Source organism: Hesperophylax consimilis, chromosome 13 (genome assembly GCF_061612785.1).
Source record: "Hesperophylax consimilis isolate HC1 chromosome 13, BYU_Hcon_1.0, whole genome shotgun sequence".
Taxonomy (NCBI): Eukaryota; Metazoa; Arthropoda; class Insecta; order Trichoptera; family Limnephilidae; genus Hesperophylax; species Hesperophylax consimilis.
The window spans coordinates 31,848,448-31,872,023 of record NC_142848.1 but is presented as its reverse complement, the minus strand read 5'-3'; the positions used below and the strand labels follow the sequence as shown (position 1 = coordinate 31,872,023).

General features: G+C 39.2%; 2 protein-coding genes across 3 annotated transcripts in view; both read left to right on the top strand.

Moving 5' to 3' along the window:
- The window catches only part of Tsp (Thrombospondin), a 50,891-nt gene extending 31,528 nt beyond the window's left edge, over nucleotides 1-19,363 (top strand). For both annotated transcript variants that reach the window (XM_089639012.1, XM_089639013.1), the window contains exons 5-19: nucleotides 2,399-2,678; nucleotides 5,495-5,674; nucleotides 9,456-9,575; nucleotides 11,158-11,378; nucleotides 12,110-12,337; nucleotides 12,719-12,979; nucleotides 13,475-13,582; nucleotides 13,762-13,939; nucleotides 14,256-14,433; nucleotides 14,888-15,063; nucleotides 15,517-15,622; nucleotides 16,206-16,415; nucleotides 16,680-16,863; nucleotides 17,416-17,653; nucleotides 18,566-19,363. In XM_089639012.1, coding sequence (XP_089495138.1) covers nucleotides 2,399-2,678; nucleotides 5,495-5,674; nucleotides 9,456-9,575; nucleotides 11,158-11,378; nucleotides 12,110-12,337; nucleotides 12,719-12,979; nucleotides 13,475-13,582; nucleotides 13,762-13,939; nucleotides 14,256-14,433; nucleotides 14,888-15,063; nucleotides 15,517-15,622; nucleotides 16,206-16,415; nucleotides 16,680-16,863; nucleotides 17,416-17,653; nucleotides 18,566-18,657 — 2,760 coding nt within the window. In that variant the 3' untranslated portion in view covers nucleotides 18,658-19,363. The remainder of the gene's footprint in view (nucleotides 1-2,398; nucleotides 2,679-5,494; nucleotides 5,675-9,455; nucleotides 9,576-11,157; nucleotides 11,379-12,109; nucleotides 12,338-12,718; nucleotides 12,980-13,474; nucleotides 13,583-13,761; nucleotides 13,940-14,255; nucleotides 14,434-14,887; nucleotides 15,064-15,516; nucleotides 15,623-16,205; nucleotides 16,416-16,679; nucleotides 16,864-17,415; nucleotides 17,654-18,565) is intronic.
- Nucleotides 19,364-20,195: 832 nt separating this feature from the next.
- Nucleotides 20,196-23,193, top strand: Dad1 (dolichyl-diphosphooligosaccharide--protein glycosyltransferase subunit). The gene is made up of 2 exons (XM_089638673.1): nucleotides 20,196-20,491; nucleotides 23,002-23,193. The coding sequence occupies exons 1-2, from the start codon at nucleotides 20,284-20,286 to the stop codon at nucleotides 23,130-23,132; spliced, it is 339 nt and encodes a 112-aa protein (XP_089494799.1). The 5' UTR covers nucleotides 20,196-20,283; the 3' UTR covers nucleotides 23,133-23,193.
- The last annotated feature ends 383 nt before the right edge of the window (nucleotides 23,194-23,576 follow it).

Sequence of the window (23,576 nt, the reverse complement as noted above, 5' to 3'; positions counted from 1 at the left end):
CGAACGAGTGAGCGGCTGATTTGGGAACCGGATCTTACGGATCGGTGTAAAGATCCGGTTCACTGAGTCGACTCGTTCGCGAACGACTCACTTCTAATGCTGAGGCGTCGTATTCGGCCATCTACCTAATAACTACGATCATAATCTTCCTTTCATATTCACTTCTATAACATTATTGAATGAAAACGAAACATCGATGACCGGAAGGGAAACGACAATGGTGAGCCTCTCGAATGATCACACAGTTTTCTAAACGTCACCACTGATTCACCCCAGTCCAACCACAGTATAGGCCTTGCGCGCTAGGGATTTTGAATTATCACGTGATCAAGTCAGTGCCATCGAGAAACTACAGTTTGCGAATGGCGGCGAATGTTGTTGGTACTCTTCGTTATTGCTGTTTTATGTATTGTTACCGCAAGCATCTTAAATAAACAGAGTGATTAGTTTTATTCTATCTCTTTGGTGATTAGATCATTTTAAACGGTGAAGTTTACTTAGAGACAACACTGGCTTCGTAATTTGAGGGATTCACCAATACCTCGTGGATCCACTTATAAAACAATAATAAAGAAAAATGACAAAGTTCTCGGAAGTAACTAGTCCATAATGATATAAGAACTTGAATAGGACTTCCATAGATTAAAAATGAATGTTGAAATTTGATGAATTGTTTAAATTCTGTGAAATTGTACGTCCTTAGATTTAAAGGACCCTCAAATCCAAAATCCTCCGCCTCTATTTAATTATATTTAGCTATCAACGTCCGCTCTTCTTTGATATATTCTTTGACATAGAGTACAATAACCCTGATGAACATTACGATACCAATTTAATTCTAATACCAACTCAATTCCAATACCATTTCAATTATAATACCAATTCAATTCCAATACCAATTCAATTATAATACTAATTCAATTATAATACCAGTTCAATTCCGATACCAATTCAATTCTAATATGACGCTTTCGGGCACATTTGTGAGGATAAAATTTTCTTTAACCTTTATTTTTGTAACTTGTTGGCTGCTTCGCACATTTAAGCTATGTGTGCCCCATTTCTCCGGGACTGTGGCGGAGGCTGGAGCGGCTGGTTCTTTGAGATGCATTGATACGTCCTTAGTTCACCTTCTAAAAAGCCTAATCAATTCCAATACCAATTCATTTCCAAAACCAGTAAAACTTTTCTAATTTATTGAAAATTATTTTATTTGATTCCATACCAGTTGCACGGACTTTAGACAGAGTTTTTCGAAATCAGACATAAACCTTGACCTTTCTCTTCTTTTGAAGGTCAATTGTGCGACATTTCTTCAATATCGGATAACACCGATGACGGCCTCCGTGGTCGAGGAGTAAGGCTCTCGACTAGCAAGCCGAAGGTGGCGAGTTCAAATCCCGGCGTGGGCTAGTAAATTTTATTTCATTAATTTGTGTTATATCACAATTTATTAATTAAAAATAATATACAGGGTGTATCGGCACTAACCCGACATACTTTAACCAGCTATTCCTTAGCACATTTGGAGTAAAAAATGTTATGGGCACTTTGCTGTCCGGTAGCATTTTTTTCTCAATTAAAAACAAAAAAACACTGTCATTGGCATTGCTTTTCGTGTTCAACAGCTGTTATAAGCAAGTATGTCGAAAAGCGTCTTCGCTCTTTCGCACACACACTAAATAATAATAGTTAAAAATGAGACGAATGGTGCCGTGCCATTTCGTTGTGATTGTAAAAGTGCGCCAATATAGGTACACACGTGCATTATTCAACGGAATTCGAATAAAATATTGCCAGATGGGTTTTCAAACTTTGACAAAGGATAAAACAGTGGTGAAATGTGGTGAAAATATTAATAATAATTTTTTTATTAAAAAAAACGTTACCGGACAGCAAAGTGCACATAAGATTTTTTTACTCCAAATATGCTAAGGAATAGCTGGTTAAAGTTTGTCGGGTACGTGCCGATACACCCTGTATATGGTATACTTGCGGCATGTTCCAGAGTGGAATATACTCTTAGAATCGCCCTGGTGCAAGACATTCAGAATTGAAACATTGTTTGAAATGGCTTTAGCCGTGTTTAGTAATCAGGTCGAAATAGCCAGGTACTCCCCATTTTCCTCTTCTCCGTTTCCTCCCCCTCTCCACTATCTTCAATCTCACAACATACCCCAAATGGGTATGCCATGGTCTCACTGGCTCCAAACGTTTGGAAGCAGTTGAGACTCTTGATCGCGAAACTAATTCAATCACAATACTAATTTAATTCCATTACCAATTCAATCGCAATACTAATTCAATTCCAATACTAATTCAATCCAAATTCAATTCCAATAAAAAATCATTATCAAAAGGCACCGACTTAATTCCAATAAATATCTACATATTTCAGTATCGAGACAAGCATGTGACCGTGCACGTCCTAACTGGGCCATCTCTGGATGCCCTGGGCTGCGTGGACAGTGAGCCCCCGAAGCAGAAGCCCCCTCACAAGAAGCTGGGCAAGAGACAGCTGCGCCTCTTGAGGGAAATGGCCCTTAAGAACTCCATTGAACACAAGGAGGGAGACGTGCAAGATGAAGAACTCATGCAGGCGCAGCAGCCGTATGATGAGAATGAGGTGCCATTCAGGAGGGGGGATATTGAAATCATACACTCGGAAAACTGTGACGGTAACTTTAATTTATATTACTTACCTAGTGATCTACCTAAATAAGATTCTATTTAGTGTACCTGCGCGCTCTACACGCTCTTCTGTCATATTCAAAGTGCTTCAATGCAAAACAAACTGTAAACAAAATTATTACTTGAACGGACTATATAATATCAAAAGTGGATATTTTCAATTGCGAGATGGATAAATTAATATAAAAAGTCCATTTAAGTGGGTGAACGCACAGTGATTAAACGCAGTGGTTTTGGAATGGCTGAAAACGCCAAACCGCGTACAAACATGCACTGCGGCTGGCGTTTTTAGTTAATTTTATTTCATGGTGGTACTGTACGTAAAAATGCCAGCCGCAGTGAATGTTTTTACGCGGTTTGGCGTTGTCAGCTATTCCAAAACCGCTGCGTTTAATCACAGTGCATGCACCCACTAAGAGTATTTTTCTGACAAGTCATACTAAGTAACTTTACTGTTTTGAATTTAATTTGTTTTATGTACATCCTGCCTTCTTATTAAAGTATAGTTTTTGTTTTATTTAATCAATTCTGTTAATTTCTTAATACAAGGAGAAAATCTATGATTGGTTGTATTTTTGGAAAATTGTAAAAAATTTTGAAATTCAACTATTGATTTCCCAAAGATCAATAAATAAAATGTTTGCGAAAATGGGCACTCAATCTGATAGAAGCCTTAATCTAAATGGATGAACTGGCGTCTTTGGATCATAGATGTAGAAGAATGGGCACTTTATTGGAAGATGCTCAAAAGCTCCAAAGAAATAGGTAAGTACCGTCATTGATCACTTTGACACCGGTGATCTGCTGGGAGATACACTAAGCCAGGGTTCCCAAACTTTTTTGCCCCGTAGACCACTTGCCTGCCAAGTATAGAAGTTTCCCAAAACTATTAACTTCCCATGTGATAATCATTTATTTTTTTCGTAAAAAGATTACCTTCCCTTGCCTGCCCTACAACCGGGTGGCGATATAATTCCTCTGTTTTGCATTGTGCAGACAGGAGCGCCCTTGTGAGGTATTACACCAAATGAAAATGGAGCAGGATAAGCAATGGGAATTTTTTTCTTTAGCTGGCCCCACAGAACTGCCCCTTAAGTTCTTTGTTAGCGCTTATTCCGATCAGTTCTTCTTGTCATATGATATCCGATTCTTCAACATTCCATTTCCATAGTCAAAATGTCCTCAAACTTAGTTTTGAAGTCTGTGTGAAGTACATCTAAATGTTGAACGTCATTATTAGCCTGGAAGTTTTTCAAAAACAAGTTGGGGAACTAGGAAAATTCGCGGCTTCCAATGTGCAATGTTTTAGTTCAATATATTAATTCTGACAAGAAAAGGAACGTAGACTCTATTTATAAATAAACATCTTTACGATATATAAACATACAAATATCAATTAAGTAATTTCTCAGTCTATTATTAGTATTACGTAAACTGTGTTATTTGTGTTATGTGTATTGTGTCATTTACGGAACTCTTAAATATTGAGTTGATGTACCCCCATTTGAATCTCGTGGACCCCCTAATTTTTTTCTCGCTGTCATAGACCCCCAGCAAGCCGATATCGACCCCTGGGGATCCATATAGACCAAGGCTGCCCAACCCCAGGCCAATGTGGCCCGCGAACGAATTATAAGTGGCCCGCGTGAAACATTTTCAAAAAACCCGCCAATCCGCCAATTTGAAAAAGTGTCGCAAAAACAAACAAACATCGGTAAAACAAACAATGCAGCTTGCGCGCGGTCACCAGTGTTGCCAACGACGGCGATTTATCGCTATTTAGGCTACTCAGAACGAGAATCAGCGACGAAAAAATCTAACCTGTGGAACTTACTTTTGAAACAAAAATACACCGGTTTTCGACATAATATTTTTTGCGTCGAAATGGAATCCTGTAGCCACCCCCCCCCCCCATGGAATTCGAAAAATTGCTGTGGGGTATCACATATGATGTTCGGGTGTGCGGAATTTTTTCTCAGCGAAGTTCCGTAACAACCCCCCCCCCATGGATTTCAAATATTTTGTGCGGAGCACTTATTTAGATTTTTTTTTTGTGGGGAATTATGTTTTATAGAAATTCTCTAACAACCCCCCCGCCCCATGGAAATAGGAACCGTCAGGTATTCAGTGGCCCGCCAGTGATTCAAAATCGTCAATTTCGCCCAACTGCTAAAAAGGTTGGGCAGCCTTGATATAGACCACTTTGGGACCTCTGCACTAAATAGTCCAAATGCATACACTGGTGGGAATTGTCGTGTGAGAGGAATTATGTTTTTACAATAATTTTTTGTATTATTCGTCGTGTTCTTTCAACAGCTGTGAAATGACTTACGAGCTTTTGTTTGTCTTCCCTCCTTGGTATATTTTTAGAGCCAGGATTACTCTTTATTTTCATTTAGACGATCATCCGCATAGCATTCCAAAGATGACTGTGGTCTCCATATTTTGTTGATACAAAGATGGTTTACATAACTCTCGTACTCAGGCCATGGACACATTGCGTTAGCGTCCATCACTGTTAAACCTCAGCGCTTTAACAGTAATCGGGTTCTTTCGATAAAGTTCATCTTGACATTAGATATTGTGTTGACTCCCGATTCCATAATGTGTCTTCCCAGGTAGATGAGCCTTGTTCCCATCAGTGCATTACTTTGGCACCATAGGTTAATTGGAGTTGCCTCCATAAGTATCTAAAGTTGTACCTTTTGCCAATTTTGTGATCGGTTATTTTTGACAGTGAATGTGCACCTTTACAATTTTGTGATGATTTTATTTGAATATCTCTCTCTCTCTCTTTTGGCAGACCTCCTGGCGAAGACCATCAACGAGCTGATCAAGCAGATCCAGATGTTGAAAAACGAGATTGAGCGCCAGCGCGCGAACTTGGACCGGCTGAGTCAGACCCTGGAGAACTGCGCCGGCTGCAAGGAACAGCAACCGCAGAGAAACTCCTGCGCCAACAGCCCGGGGCCGTGCCACCCTGGTGAATAGTCCCAACCACCCAACCAAACAGCCAAACAATGAAACCAACTTCCCCAATTATATGCTCAACGCGTTGTGTTGTCGTTATCAGATCTGTTAGTTATAGTAGATAAAGCGCCGAGTCTTGGTGTTCTAATGTTTTGGCATTCTGACATTCTGACGATACACTCTAATGTTCTGAGATTCTGACGTTCTGGTGTTCTAAAATCTGATATTCGATCAGCGATATGTTAGAGTTCAGTGCAATCAGCCGGCAAGATTATTATTTCGTAAAGTTTTTGAAAAATTGCTTTATTAGTGTTTCTTCTATGTTTATCATAATTATTTTATCCCCGGCATTGCCAGGGCTTTGCACAGAGTTTTTTTGAAATCAGAAATATTTTTTCTCTTATTTTAAACATCGAGTAAGCAAAATTTCATAAAATTAGTAAAATTCTGTTTACGGGGGAAATGGGAGTCGGGTGGTTTTTTAAAATCATATGTAGAGAGTAACCTTCCTCCTGTTTTGAAGGTCAAGTGTGCAAAATTTCATCAATCTCATAATAAAACCACTTTTGATTTGTTTAAGAAACAAACCGACACTGCGACACCTTTCTTTTTGATTTCAAGACTCGGCGCATTCTTTAAAAATAATTATTTTTAGGTCATTATCTTAAATCTCTCGGTTGTGCAAAAGTTAGATTCTTTGTTGCATGTAAATATTATAGAAAATATTTATAACACTTATTTACTATGAAAAGTTGATGATTTAATTTGGAAAAAACGAACGTAAATATTCGAAAAAAATTTGTCTGCCAATCTACCTCCCATTTATTGACAAATAATTACTTACTTACTATTAATTAGCTTGCATAATATTAACAAATTAACTTTAAGCTCACTGTTATAATATTTAAATATTATTTTAAGCATTTTCAGAATGAATTGTATCCTTCTTTAGTATTGTACGATTGAAAAGAAATATTAAACAAATTGTAACAGAAAAATGTTGTTTTCATTTTGACAATCTTCAAATACCACTATAACAGCATTGTACTGTTTTACTACTAATAAAATACGAATTAGAAGGGCACAATTCTGAAAATGTTTTTTGATACATATTTTATTTTTATTACTTTTGTAAAACTAATGTTGAAATATTGTAAATTGTTGCGGTTTTATGACAATCATTTTATAAAAATAATGTTTTGCTAAAACAGTTTTGGAATTGTGTCTGTCGGATGATTTTCAGCAAATGTATGCAAGTAACAAAATGGAAAAATTTTATGACTGGCGCATGAGAATGCTGCATGATGAATTTGGAAGTATGCAGAGTTATCTAGAATATATATTTATTATTTATCCCTGAATCAATTTTTGCAATTTAATAAATGGGAGCTGTTCACATTAAATTCAAGATCAATAATCAACGATCAGAAATATATATTTTAAATACATCTGTTTGGATCTCGATTTTGTGGAAATTAACCCACTTCCCGACATTCGATCAAGCTGAAACTCGAAAGATAAGCTCGTTGTCGATGATAATGCATTCTACCAACTTTTGGTGGCAATCACGCATACACACGCGGCATGTACGCATTTCTCTGAATTTACCAAATTTCCCAAATAAAAGTCAGTACCTACTACCCAATCGGGGTTTGGCTTTAGTTAGCGCGGATGTCTTGAGTCCCTGGAGAGGGAGGTTCAATCCTCAGTCAAACCAAAAAAAATTAAATAAATCTATTTTTATTAACACATTTTAATATATAAAAATCACGTGTCACTGTGCTCGTACATGCTAATCTCCGAAACCGCCCAACCGATTACAATGAAATTTTGTTATATGCGTGTGGTTGGTTCCAGCTTGAAATATGGGATTTTTGAGCTTTAAATAAAAATATGAGATTAATAGGAAATTAATAGAAAATATAAATATTTTTTAAGAATTCTCATCCAAAAATACATGCAACCACAAATTTTAACTTCCCTCCATAGTCCACTAGTATATTAATAAAAATAGATGTTTAGTAGTATTACTTTGTTTTTCACAGGTTGATTTTTTTTATCTGAACGCTCCCCGTAAAACACTCGTAAATATACTATGTATAATTTAAATGAGTAAATTGTGAAATAACCCAAATTAATCAAATAAAATTTACTTGCGCCCGCCGGGATTTGAACCTTCGACCGCCGGATTGCTAGTCGAGAGCCTTTGCACTCGACCACAGAGTTTGTAGTAAATAGAACAAAATAAATTCTACATAGGGATTGTGAAATCTAAAAACTCACATTGACCCTTTTAGCATCAAGCCACAAGACTAATTCATTATTGTATAACGGATTTATTAAAACAAAAACTTGTAAACCTATCCGAAAATATTTTGGTAGACAAATAACAAACATGTCATCTTTAGTTGCACTTTTGGCCGCCTTTGAAGTTAACTATTTCAAGCACCTTGTGTCACAAAATTACAGTGATTTTACATCATTTCCAAAGTGCTGACCGATTATTGCAAACCGTTCCAAGTTAAAATGACCTATTTATCTTCTATGATGATTAGACGTGGTATGGATAATTATGGTGATTAAGTCTTTCGTCATACCCGGGGCTTACATCCGTCCCGATATATCTTGACTGTCACCGTGGTTGATTGAAAGGCCCAGACAATAAAACTATAAGTTCCGATAAAAATTGAAAATCAGACATGAATACCATCATCATATTTCGAATGCAATTATAAATTTAGTTATTTTTTACTTGGTGTGTGAAAGGTTAAAAAATTTATTTTTTTCTTAAAAAGTTCAAATTTTTATATAAATGAAACCAATGTGGTGATTTTCATACCAATTAGGGATGTAGTTTTTTCAGATAATCCATACTAGATGGAATTTTTAAATTTTAACCTTCTGGATGCCACACTCGTTCTTGGATTACGCGATAACCGCTAACGACGGCAATCATTTGGACAATTATGTTTTAACAATTCTGTTGTTAGTTTTAGTCATAATTGCATTACATAGAATATTATTAATTTGTAAACCTTTTTAAATTAAAGTTCTATAAAGAATTTTAAAAACTAATGAACTTAAAACACTGATTTAAAAATGTTTCTTATTAGAAAAGCCATTTGCCATATATATTTTGCCATTGCCATTATATTTTATACTCACTAGGGCTAGAGTCTCGTCTACACTTGTGATGGGGAGTGCGAAACAAATCATTAACACAATAAGATCGTTAAGGGTTTTTTCGAAGCAACCATAAAAATCTTACTTTACTCATTTTGTAAGGTTCTTGAAATAACCAACAAGAGCTTTTAAAAAAATCGATTAAATGAATGCTATAAAATAGAGAAATGAACAGTGGTATTTTGTTAATAATAACGAAAAAACTCGACATTAAGATTAATTTAATTAATAACCAGTGATTCTTTCTACCACGGATCATGTGATACGCGCTGTCTCGTCTGCACAGTACTGCTAGAAGTAAACGGAGTGCATATCACATGATACACTAGGTTGTACCCAATAGCAATGTGTGATGTAAATGTTTTATTGATAAAAATGTCACCGGACAGCAAAATGACATATATTTGCAGTAAAAATGTGCTCCAATTATGTCTGGTTAAAGTATTTCAGGTATGTGCTGATATACCCTGTATACAAATAGAAAATAATCTCTAATCACTCTTCCGGACAAATTAATGGAAATAGAAGCGTTTCCTAAAGGTGGGCAGTAGATACTCTGCAGGGGTTGTAACGCCGATGGTAATTACTATGGTATGTGTGTTGTCCGTCAGGTGTGCAATGCCACGACACAGCTGAGGGTCCCCGTTGTGGTGGGTGTCCCCGCGGCCTGGTGGGGGATGGCCGCTCTTGCCGCCCTGGAGTCACCTGCGCTGATAGGCCTTGCTTCCCAGGTATTTATATTTCAGATTTCATTGCCGGCAAACCGGATGTTTATCTCTCTTATTTTACAGTTACAAATACATTACCCGCCTCACTAGACTAAGCAGTGCCTCCGTTTATTTTAATTTAATGATAACTTCCTCGGCGTTGCCCGGGCTTTACACAGAGTTGTTTTTCTAAATATAATGTTTCACTTGTTCTGAAGGTCAACTTTGCAATTTTTTATAAATCTCAGAATAAAACTCTAGATGTGTATAAAAAATCAAATCCACGTCGCCCGCCACAGAAATTTTTCGTGATGCAAATAGATGTACACAACAAACAGAGGGTTATTACCATAGACATATGAATATTAGTAGACCTGCCCTAAGTGATTAAAAGCGTATTATTCCCCACTCCCCATACCGGTTCCATTGGAGCCGGCTGGGCTCGCGTATGGCTTCCCGTGAATCTTGAGAATGTGACGTCATCATTCTTGTTCGAACTAGCGTCGAGCTATGGTCGAGGCATTTTACGAAATAACACGGCAAAATGGTGGCTTAGCTATGAAAACTTGTAAAAGTAGATGTGAAAAAGAGAATAAACCCAATTGTCGTATTACATTCCATATGTAAGCATTATTTTAAGCGTAATTACATCGTATAATATGGATCAGTTTGTAGAAACATATACTACCACATCGAGATATATCTGTACGCATCGTTGGTTACTGGGAACCAAATTATGAACACTTATAAAAGTGTCTTAACTAAATACGTAAACAAAATATTCGACTCTGAAAATAGAAGAATTTTTTTTTTGCCGAATTTGGACTTCGCAAATTTGTTCATAACGTGGCGAGTAATTTGCGCTCCCATGTAAAAATGTCTATTCATTCAAAAGCAGACTTTACTTCTAAGAACTAAATGGTGATATTATGAGATGCCTATATACTGTCAGATTGATTTATTGACGAATCACAGTCAGCTTTACCCCCTTCGTTCTTCAACAGTTGATTTTACCCCTCACCTTTAATTTCTAGTCTATATATTCATATGTCTGTGGTTATTACAGAGAATAACCACAAACCATCAAATAATTATGTAGGCATAACAATAAAGAACAATACAATGAGAATGTAAAACAACAATAGTTTGTGTCTTGACAAGGAATTGTTTTCGTTGAAATTGACATCTATTGTTTTCACTTGTGTAGTCAAGTAAAAACAATAGATTTGAGAAATTTAGTAAAGTTCTGGGGGCTATCGCTAAATATGTCTGGAATCTTGCCACTATAATATAGGCGACACATTCGCACAGAGGTTGGGAGAAGATTATGTTTGGAAAGGAATATGGAAAGTTTCATGGTTTCTTAGTAGATTTTCTGAGAAAGGTAGCTATGTAAGGCAGGTATGTAAGCGTAAACAACTACCATTGTGTTCTTGCATCAGTTTCTAGATTTGAGTAGTTCTACAATTATGTCTCTATTCCTCATACAGGAAGCTCTCACACCCACAATGGCATGGGTGACAATACCTTGAAAACATGACTTGAGTAATAAGCGGTCACATTTATTTCTGCATACGTAAGTGCCTAATATTTTGTCATATTCCAGGGGTGCGATGCTACGACACGGTGGAGGGCGCTCAATGCGGGCCCTGCCCCGGCGGCTACGAGGGAGACGGACGCCAGTGTCAGCGGCGCTCGGCCTGTCATGCAGCTTCATGTTATCCCGGCGTGCAGTGTAGCCAGATCGACTCGCCGCCCTACTTCCGCTGCGGGCAGTGTCCGGAGGGGTATACAGGCAATGGGACAGACTGCAAGGATGAAGACGAGGTTAAAATTTGATTAAAGCTTAAGAGTCTAAAATGTCAGGATGCAGCAGAGCTATAGCACCCTGGATATGGGATGCGCTGTGAGGTTAAATGATGAGGCTCGGAAGAAAAGAAGTTTAGGTAGAGCTGGCCGCTGAACGTAACCAAAACTAGCAGTGTTTTGATTGTATGAAGTCCTTAGCCAGTACTATCCTGAAATTATCTTCCACCTGAATGTCACAGGAAACCAAAACCTCGTCTACATTTTTCACTCCTAATGAACTCAGGAATCACGGGTTATAGTGGGCAATGTCACATGTTACATCCTGAATATTATATATTCATGATTAATGTTTGATCGATAAGAAATAACCGTTTGCATCTGAATGGTGTTTTGTAACCAGGGTTATATCGATCTACTGTATCGGTGGCAGCCGGTCGCCTGCGACTCGTTCGTTGAGTTTGTTCGCGGTCGGAAGGATTCGGGCGACATCGACAGCCGCCACATCCCCCTTCCTACTGATATTGCAAGGAACGTAGACTCTGTTTATATATAACTCAATGATTTCTAGCAGCATTTACATTCCAGCCCGATTCGGAGGCGACTTAGGCGAGTCATTCGACCCGTGAGGACACTATATGAACCTGTGAAAGTATCAGGCTCTCATTCGGTCACTAAACATGCTTAACGGATTTTAAGCAACAGTTCGATTCCAGACCGATTCTAAGAGTAGCTTGTTTTGAATGTTCCAGTGCGACCTGGGAGAACCATGCGACCCGCGCGTGCAGTGCATCAACCTGTCGCCAGGCTACCGCTGTGGCGCATGCCCAGCTGGTTTCAGCTCCGTGGGCGGAGGAACAACCCGCGGGGCGGGCTTGGCGCACGCACGGCGCTACCAGCAGCGCTGTCAAGACGTGGACGAATGCGCGGACGGTGGAAACGGCGGCTGTGCAGCCAACTCGCAGTGTATCAATACCGAGGTGAGTTCTTCTCATATTTTTATGAAACTAACCAGCCATCACACCGCTTATTTGCAATGAATGTCCACTTCTCCACCCCTGGGGTAGCGATGGTGGAGAAAGTCCCTTTTGACCCTGATTTCCCGTTCTTCGGTGATACTGTCAGCCAGAGTGAAGTCCCCAGGGACCTTTGTAAGTTTCTTATCAACTTCGACTTCAACTAGTTCTTCATAACATCTTCCATTGAAATGCCAGTAGGAGAAGGTAAGTATCCCACTTGAAGTATTGATCCAAAACCTTGCGATTCGCTAATGTTTCTACATGTTTTGTTTTGTATTCAGTTTAAATTCTTGCTTAAATCATCTTTCCTGTGAACTAATTGTGGCGCCATTTCAATTCCAGGGTTCCTTCCACTGCGGCGCCTGCAACCCTGGCTTTGCTGGCAACCAGAGCATTGGTTGCCACCGAGGGCCCGGTTACTGTCCCGACGGCACCGTGTGCGACCGCAACGCCGAGTGCTATGGGGGCCACAGCAGTCCCTCAGGGCAGGGCTGCCGTTGCAAAGTGGGCTGGGCGGGCGATGGGCTCATCTGCGCCAGCGACAGGGATCTGGATGGGTGGCCGGACACAGACCTGGGCTGCCCCGACCCGAGGTGCAGAAAGGTGAGTCCTAATCTAACTTAACTCGATATATCTCATTCGGTTAGCTCTTACACCAGCAGACACATAGAAACTTGAGTGATACATATCTAGCTGACGTGAGAAATTATTCCCATTTAGTGTCTTAGACAGCCTGGGTTTTCACTGCCTAGTAAATTCTAGTCAATCAGCAATTGGATTACATATCGCACGGGTGGACACTAAAAGGCTTGGCTTGGTGTGAATGCAATACCGAATGTGTAGTCGACAAATACTCGTTAGACGGAATTGATGATATTCACAGGGTGACGTGTGAGACTCTTTACTAGTTCAAAGACCCCAATGTTCGTCTTTAAACCCTACTATACGAAATAAGAATAAAAATACAAACTACATAGACAAGTGATACGGAGGATACAGCAGCTCAAGCAGGAAGGTAAGAAGGGTAAGGTCATAAACTTCTCTGAAATGATTGTTGAAAACAATTATACTTACCATAGCTTGTTTTCATAATTTCAGGATAACTGTGTGACAGTTCCCAATTCAGGACAAGAAGACGCTGATCAAGATGGTCTTGGAGACGCCTGTGATCCAGACGCAGATGGAGATGGTGTTCCAAATAGTCCAGTAAGCATTTCAATTAATTTCATCAAGTTTAAGTCCAATGCAGAATTGGGTTCCACGGGTCCATGGGTTGGGTTACATGTCATAGAATTGCGTAATTACCTATCTTACTGTGTTATATACAACAAAAAAATTAAGTTAAATCCATTCTTGTGGTTCTATATTATTTTCTTTCATCATAGGACAACTGCCCCCTAAAATACAACCCCGAACAGAGTGACCTGGAGGAGGGTGGTGGTAGCAAAGGCGACAAAGTGGGAGACGCGTGTGACAACTGTCCCCGCGACTCCAACCCCGACCAGGCCGACACAGACAAGGATGGACTGGGAGACGCCTGTGACCCCGATATTGATAATGACAGTAGGTGTTTCAACTCTTTCCGCTACCCTTATCTAACTTAACCCATTGAAAACCTGACAGATCTACCCGAAACACGATAGCTTGAAATCCGGTTGCTTCCAAGCTGAATTACATGACTATTTTGTGGGCTTGTTTTAGCCTCTCACAAAACGTGAAGATGAAGAAGGCCGCTCATCGGTCTTTTCTTCTATGTCTTCATTTCAAGAAGGCATTCACGTAGTTAACTACACTTTTACATGTAACTAACTCAGATTTCATTGCCGGTTACTCGGGCGTTAATTTTCTTAGGATTTTCCATGCATATTCTTTCTTCCAGGCATTCCCAACCACTCCGACAACTGTCCGCGCCACGCCAACATAGAGCAGAGAGACAGCGACGGCGACGGGCTGGGAGACGTATGTGACAACTGTCCGCGCGTGCCCAACCCCGACCAGCGCGACTCCGACAGGGATTTGGTGGGAGATGCTTGCGACAGTGACATCGATCGAGACAGGTACCTACCTAATTCACCTTAAATTCATAACATGATGCAAACAAAAAAATGTTCAAATTCAGTTCTCAGTCAGTCAGGCTCTTCTATCATTTGATTAGCTTTCAAATTTTTCAATAGAAACTTTATCATCAACGAGATACCAAACCATTGTAAATGACTTTTCTTCTGTGCGTCTTTTTCCAATTGAAGAAGCCATTATTGGTCACCATGACGCGTAGAAAACTGTAGTTGGTAGGTTACGAATTAGTACAAAATGGCGTTTTAGTATTGCTCCACCTGGATCAGCCTTCTACATTTACTCTTGCATAATATCGAGCCTGAATTTCTGCCCACGCTCTGATAAGTTCCAAACCTGATGTCATATTTTTTTCACTCTTCTATTTCTGTCGATTTCCCACTTTTAATTTTAGCTTAAAGGTATTTTTTTCTTATTCTTTTTATGTATTCCTTTCAGGGATGGCATTCAAGACAGTGAAGATAACTGCCCGAAGATAGCAAACAGCGACCAGCTGGACACGGACGGAGACGGTCGGGGTGATGCCTGCGACCCGGACTCTGATAATGACGGCGTCCTCAACACCAGGGACAACTGCCCGCTGGCCTACAACCCTAACCAAGAAGATCTCAACAGTAACTTTACGATTCTCTAATGATTTTGTGACATTTCTGTATTTATTTATATATACCAGTGTGTCAAAGAATGTGCCTAACTGTTTTAATCAAAATTCACGTGTTGTGAACACTGTCAAAGCAAGTCACACTGAGATTCTATAAAACATCTACAAAAGGTGTCGTGACACCATCTGTTTTTCCCGTTTGACCGAAATAATATGCACAATTGCTTGTTCCTGTAATATTATGTGCGTATATATTATATATTTCTAATTCCTTGCATACAAGTAAGTGAGGCTGTGCGATAAAGATAGAGAAAAATTCACCGCATGATGCAGCACATGGCTAAAGGTTTGCGACGCTCGACTTATGAGCAGAATGACAAAAATATATGGCTATTATTATACTCGTCCAAATACAATATTTTCCCCAGTGTCATTGATAATTGTCATTGTACCTATTTGTTTTCAGAAAACGGAATCGGCGACAGATGTGAGGATGACTATGATATTGATGATATTCCAAATCATTTGGACAACTGCCCTAACAATTCCAAGATCTGGTCCACTGATTTCAGGTAAAATGACAAAAAAATTAATTCTCTTTTTAACCCGACTAAACTCTAAACCCAATCAAATCAGATCAATCATCTATTCCGAATTGGACATTTTGTATTTCCACAGGTAGTAACAAAGTGAACAAAAAACCTTTTGTGATATTTTGATATAATGTAGGAATTCCCCAAGGATTCTTTTTGGGACCGTTACCATTTAACCGGTCATGTGCAGGCACTATTGGGCTCCAATTTGCCAAGGAGCCAAGTAGCTGATAATACCTAACAACACCGCACAACGCTGCCCAACCGGGTGGCAGCATAACTCCCCTGCCTTTACATTGTACTGTCAGGGGTGGCCTTGTGAGGTGTCCTAACCTAACCCAACCCTTGAGGTTTTTACTAGAGCTTGGTCCCGTTTGGCTCAGAGCCCTGCTATTTAATTTGTACATCAATCGTATAAGATAATCCTTCTCTGACTGAAGAATATTACTAATGACACACTTTAACCGCCTTTTTTCTTACATTTCCTTCTTACCGCAGATACATAATTATATCACGAGTATTCAGTAAATCTTCATCAATAATCACTTGATGAATCTTCCAGAACCTACCAGACCGTGGTGCTAGATCCCGAAGGTGAGTCGCAGATCGACCCCAACTGGGTGATCTACAACAAGGGGGCGGAGATTGTGCAGACCATGAACAGTGACCCCGGCCTGGCAGTGGGATACGATTCCTTTAGCGGGGTGGACTTCGAGGGAACCTTCTTCGTAGATACTGATGTGGATGATGACTACGTAGGGTTCATCTTCAGGTGACTAGTTATTAACCTCACAATCAACAACAGTTATACAACATTCATTTGCGGTATTTTTAATACAATCAAGAGTTTTTTTCGTCCATCTAAGGATGAGATATTTCATTAAAAAAAAGCGTATGATTGTCATTAATTTTGATTATTTAACATTTTCCGGTTCAGTATTCTATCAAATTGAGATCAGCTGACAAGCACAACATAACAGTTGTGCTTTTCATCATTTATTGAAGGTTGCCTAACACGTTGTTTTATTATTCCCAGCTACCAAGATAACCACAAGTTCTACACCGTGATGTGGAAGAAAGCCACACAGACGTACTGGGAGTCCACACCCTTCCGCGCCGTAGCCGAACCAGGAATCCAGCTGAAGATGGTGGACTCCAGCACTGGTCCCGGACAGATGATGCGCAACTCTCTGTGGCACACTGGTGACACTCCTGATCAGGTACTCCCTTATTCTCAGATGCCGAGACTACCACAGGATCTCAAAAGAAGGCTACTATTAACTGGATTGCTTGAACAGTTCGAACCACAGATCTTCTGAATACTCTGGTGTCAATAATCACATCTCAATCATTTATAAATAAATAGTCTCATCCGTTATGAGGAATGTCTGAAGAAAATTTTCTAAACAAATTTTTTCCGCATTTTAGTTTGCAGCAAGCAACACACCGACCGCCCCTGTCAGACTGTGAACCGTGTCAACTAATCATAGCCCTTCTGAACGCTCTTGTGTTGATGATCATATCTTAACCAAGAGTCATCATCCACTCTGGCTAGCAACTGGATAATAGACTGTTTGCTTCTTCTGAATGCTGTGGTGTCAATGATCATACCTCAACCAAGAGTCATGTTCCTCTCTGGCCTGCTGCTGGATTGACTACTTCACTGTTTTACTGTATATTTTACTGTTTGACGGTTTCAACAGCAATTCTTCTGAATGCTCTTGTGTCAATTATCACGTATTATTTAAACCTCATGTCATGTTCCCCTCCAGGTCAAGCTGCTGTGGAAAGACCCCCGCAACGTGGGCTGGAAAGAGAAGACCGCCTACCGCTGGCTGTTGCTGCATCGACCCCGAATTGGGCTTATCCGGCTGCGCGTTTTCGAAGGCGAGCACCTGGTAGCTGACTCTGGCAATGTCTACGACTCCACCTTCAAGGGGGGACGTCTGGGCGTTTTCTGCTTCAGCCAGGAGATGATCATCTGGTCCGACTTGGTTTACCGCTGCAACGGTGGGTTTAGTTCAACCATATTTATTTATTTCAAATATCTTCATTATAAATTATATATTTTAGCAGACTCTTTCTTTATAAGATTTGGCTAATAGGATGCGCCATTTAAAAACGTTTTTGTTTAAGTAAACGGCATCTACGTCCATGTGATCCTTAGTCACGTTATTGACAAGAAAAATCAGCTTTTTTTCAGGGTTATCTCACTGTTTTTGTGACAATTGCAAAATGGCATTTTTTTGTTTTCATTAGACCCAGAAGAAAATAATTTCTCTCAGGACCTATGGCATCTTTGGGGATGCTGTGTCGAGGCTCTTTTAAGGAAAAGAAGTTTGGGGTAGGAAAAGGTTATGAGCAGGACCGGCCCTGAGCTAACGGCGCCTGGCGCTAGTAAAAACCTCAAGGGCGCTATGTTAGATGTTAGGTATGTGCACTGTGCGGATTTCTCCGATTGCGCCTGCACAGGACCGGCCCTGGCAGTGTCTGATGTACAATTCCATCCTTCCTTCCACTGCATTGCAAGGCGTTCGGTCGAAAGAGTCCGTTAGGAGAGGTCAACCGCCCTCTCCTGATATGGCTCACCACGCAGCTGGTGAACAGACTCATCTGCCGCCAAAACCTGGACAAACCTCACCCCATGAACCAGGGAAGATGAAACCCTTGCTGAGTCAACCACCGTGTATGACCTATGGCAGAGGTGATGGTTATCCTTTTCACAAATCGAGGAGTTATTAGATAATGCGATAAACATATGTAGAGGAAGATTTTTTTCTTTCGAAAATCATCAGGATTTCAAAACTGCACCTAGGCTTATAATACTTTTCTAGAAGCTAATTATTATCAACTAAATTCTCTCCTCCATTCAAATTGCTATTTTTATTGAAGTGGGTACTTAAATTTCTTTTTTTTCAACAGAAAACGTTCCGCAAGCAGTTTACCGGGACCTGCCCCCAAGGCTGAGGCAGGAAGTCAACATTGACACCACGAGGCCCGGTGCTATTCCGTAGACAACTTCACATTCATCTATCTACCATACCCTGTCTTCAAATATATTCTATATTACCATCTAATTTATAATAATATTATGTACTTTCTTCAGAGCTATTATTATTTATAGGAAACTAATGTAGAATAATAAGTTTTATAAATATATATACAGCTAATGTGAGACAGAAATACAAAAGGTTTTTTTACTTTAAAGAAATTATAATACTAATGGCATTTTTATGTTAAATAAATTTTCTGTATTATTTAAAAAATGCAATTTTTTTTATTTGCTTCCAAAAGTACATGTTTTGGCGGAGGGTGTCTATGATGTCACATCGGCCAACGTATCTATGGCCACTGTGGGCAGTACCTGGTCCAGTAGCCTTACCTATGTCATAGTCAAATTCCCAATTAGGAATTTGCGATTTTAGATTATTAAATCAATAATTTATTTTTAATCATATTCAGAAAACTTATTTTTAAAATAACTGTATCCCTGCGAAAATACCTTATTCATTTTATTTTTTTTGTAAGTTGTATTCTGAATGATTTTGGGAAATAGAAATTACCGAGAATCAGAAAGTTTTAAATAAAAACTACATAAAAAAGCCAACACTGTGTTCTTTACTAATAATATAAATTTTTGATTGCCATCATTGTTAAAAGTATTATATTATAATGTATGGATGTATAAGTGGATACATAAACATGAGATGTCTTCTTGAATTTACTTTACTTTAATAATAAAAAATATATATTTATCCGATATAAGTGTTTTATTTTATAAATAGTTAACCCCAAAAAAGTAAAAATATCAAATGAATCGGTTGGAAGAAATTGGTATCTGGCAGTAAGCTCACCTCAGGGATCACAAAAGGAAAGTACAACACTGTCTTGTCCCAGCTCCGGACCCATTGTCCTAGTGTAGTTTGGAGGAAAGAAATGAACCAAGACATTATCCCAGAGGTAGAAAAGAAAACTATATACGCAGAATAGTGTCTGACTTACTTAAAAATGTCGCGTAAATGGAACAATTCAGTACATCTTGATAAAAAAGACCTAATTTTTTTCGCGAACTCGCTCGTAACGCGCATCTTCGTGTATCCATTTTTGCAACGTTCCGCTTTTGAACTACAGTATAATTGTTGTATTGTCCCACCTGTCCTACGTCGAGGCTGTTCTCGTAACAAGGGCAGGAAAATATTGTGTTGTCCCCCTGTGTTCCCGGCATAAGTACAATAGTGTAAAGTGATTTGAAAAAATAATAACAATATTAGTTTTTGAAATTAATCATAAAAATTTAGATAAAATTTTTCTAGTAGAAAAAATAATCACCTAATCCTTTCTAAAAGTTTCAATCTCTGGTGATTATTATGAAAAGCTTATAATTCTTGAAGCTTGGGGAAGAAAAAAGTGTTGTAAAGTATTACAAAAATGTTATTTTATTTTAATACCTTCATGCTGACACAAGCTACATGTGGCAGTTAACATTCTACGGAAACGTAACTCAATACGACGTATGTGTTTTGTGTTTACGTACACGTCTTTGTCACTTTGTCTATGGAGAACTTCATCTGTGAAAAAGACACGTCCTCAGCTCGCCGGTATCTGTCAAACTTGTTCAGAAATCAGAAATAAATACGAAAATGGCAAGTCTAGGAGCTGTAGTAGGCAAATTCTATTCTGAATACATCACCCGCACACCAAAGAAGCTGAAGTTGATCGATGCGTACTTATTTTACATCCTTCTCACGGGAATCGTGCAATTTGTTTACTGCTGCTTCGTAGGAACATTCCCCTTCAACTCATTCCTTAGTGGTTTTATCTCTACCGTATCCTGTTTTATTCTTGCTGGTAAGTTATTTGTTCACATCTTATTATGTTATTTGTTCTTTGACAAATCTGAATAGAATATTTTTGTGACGATACGTTTGTTTTGAGGTTGGTTCTCTAGTTTTTAGATAATGCCTATCGGCCGGTAATTTTATAATATGGTTGACGTTGATGATTATCTATGTCGTAGATTCTACGATCACGCCGAAGTTTTGCAATGCGCGTCTCTTTAAATTAAAATTACATTTTCCATTTAGGGTTTGTATAAATAACACAAGTCTAATTAACGGAGTGCTGGTACCTACCTTGATGTATGGAAGTGAGGCATGGAACTGGCAAAGAAAGGATGAAAGTAGATTAAATGCTGTTGAAATGAGATCCCTGAGGCGTATGTGTGGTAAAACTATGTTTGATCGTGTGAGGAATGTGGAGATCCGCAAAGAGTGCAAGGCTGATGTAAGCGTAATGAGTAAGATTAAGAAAGGGACGCTTAGATGGTTTGGGCATGTAGAGCGAATGAGCGAAGATAGGAGTGTAAGGAGGATATATGATGCAAATGCGAATGGTAGCAGAAGTCGGGGACGCCCGAGGAAGACATGGCACGATCAAGTGAATCAGATACTCGAGTCGGGCCATGTCAAGAGTCAGAATAATAGAAGAGTATGTATGAGACGATGTAAGAATGTGAATGAGGCAAGAAGTGTGTGCCAAGACCGAGTTGTTTGGCGGTCCGTCCTCTCTGCCTACCCCTGCGGGAAACGGCGTGGTGGTTAGTTAGTTAGTTAGTCTAATTGCTGCTGTTTTTCCATTTTTGAAAACTATCTCTTAGGCTACCTTTACACTTGTAAGTTTTTTCCTGTAAGTTGCTCACGTAAGCGACTTACGACAAATTTACCAATGTAAACGACACCATAAGTCACTTACCGTAATTTATACCAAGTTACGGAAGTTTTTTTTACGTAAGTTTTTGACAGGTCTAATCGCTCACGCGGGAATTTACGGCTCTCTCACAGCTTATCAAAACAGATTGATAAGTTGAGACGCTTACAGTAAGTTTTGACGTCACTGTCGGGATGGTAAAACAGAAATCTGCAACACTGACAGGTCTTTCTGCCGTTGCTCATCGGGACTTGTTTATTTGTCGCCATGAACAGCTTTATGAAATAATACACTGCAATAATCTATGGAGACTAACATAACATTATTTATCATTAACACAATGTCATCTTTAAAAAATGCCTGCGTAAATGTGTGATAATGATTCTAGTATTCGACTTCACGAACTGACGGATCAGCTATCAAACTTCACAACAAATTAATATCTCCAATGAATGCATACAAAAATGCAATACAAGAATACATAGAAAACATTACCTGACGCCAAAAATCGAAGAGTCACCATTATTTTTTCTAACTAACTAACCATCACGCCGTTTCCCCGCAGGGGTAGGCTGAGAGGACGGACCGCCAAACAACTCGGTCTTGGCACACACTTCTTGCCTCATTCACATTCATACATCGTCTAATACATAGGTACTCTTCTATTATTCTGTCTCTTGACATGGCCCGACTCAAGTATCTGATTCACTTGGTCGTGCCATGTCTTCCTCGGGCGTCCCCGACTTCTGCTACCATTCACATTTGCATCGTATATTCTCCTTACACTCCTTTCTTTGCTCATTCGCTCTACATGCCCAAACCATCTAAGCGTCCCTTTCTTGATCTTACTCATTACGCTTACATCAGCCTTGTACTCTTTGCTGATCTCCGCATTTCTCACACGATCGTACATGGTGTTACACACATACGCCTCAGGAATCTCATTAATTTTTCAGCTGGTGAAATAGCATTCCGAAAACGAGTATCATTCTTTTTAATTAGCGGTCCAACCATTTCCAATATGTATTAGAAGTCAGTTTCTCTAATTTGGATAAAATTAAAGAATTTTCGTTGTTCCTCAATTATTAATTCTGCCGTTAAACGAACGAAATCCCTATCAGTACTTTTTCTTTGAAGCCAACTCCTAATCCAACGCACTCTGCGGGCCCTTACGTTTTTGTTTGACAAAATTGTGCATATTATCGCAGCGGCAATCCGTTGTGTGCGGAAATGGGTATTATATGGGGATCCATGATCTAACCGTACATAAACAAATTTAATCCCTTATCAAATATTACTAACTGACAGCTGTCAAAGTCGGCGGCAACGCGTTGTTGCATGTTGTCAGGAAGCCATCTTACGAAAAATAGAATTACTGGTGTAGCGGTCTCTGTGAGAAGTTCGTAAGTTAAACTTCCAAACAACTTCCGTGAGCATTATTTACGATAAGTTGGATGCATATGTAATCGCTCCTGTGAGTAACTTATCAAAAATTTACGAAAGTCGTAAATTTTACTTACAAGTGTAAACCCAGCCTTACTTAAATAAAATAAATATGTATCTTTTGTGTGGGTAACATGAACATGATTACATTCACGAGTTTGCCAACAAAATGCATGAATTAATACAGATAGTATTATTTTCCGTTCCAGTGTGCCTTCGCCTGCAGGTGAACCCCGAGAACAAGGCGCAGTTCTTTGGCATCAGCCCGGAAAGAGGCTTTGCAGATTTCATCTTTGCGCACATCATTCTGCACATCGTTGTTGTCAACTTCATTGGATAAATTTGTAAAATTAATTTTAATAAAAATTTTTGTCACAATATAGAATAATTTTCGTGTAAAATGTGTTTCATTTCTTAGAAAAAACTCCACACCATATAAAAAAATGTACTTTTTGAAAAATGTGATTGACTCAAACGAGTCCCAACTGCTTGGCCTTATCCCAGGCACAAACCTTCTTGAGGTGGTCTTTTTGTCTCAAAACTTCCCGACCTGTTCGGACATCATAAGTGGAAGGAGGCTTGTCAAAACGATAACCCTCGTGAATGATGGCTGTTGTCAGTGTAGCAATGAATCAGGCACATTCAACGAGATGGTTGATCTCAAACAAAAACAGTGTTGGTGACAGCACAGATCCTTGTGGCACCCCCGCATTGATTTTTTGCGGAGAGGAAAAAGAGCCGTCAACATAGAAATGGGCCACGAACCGCCACTCGCTCTAAAGCT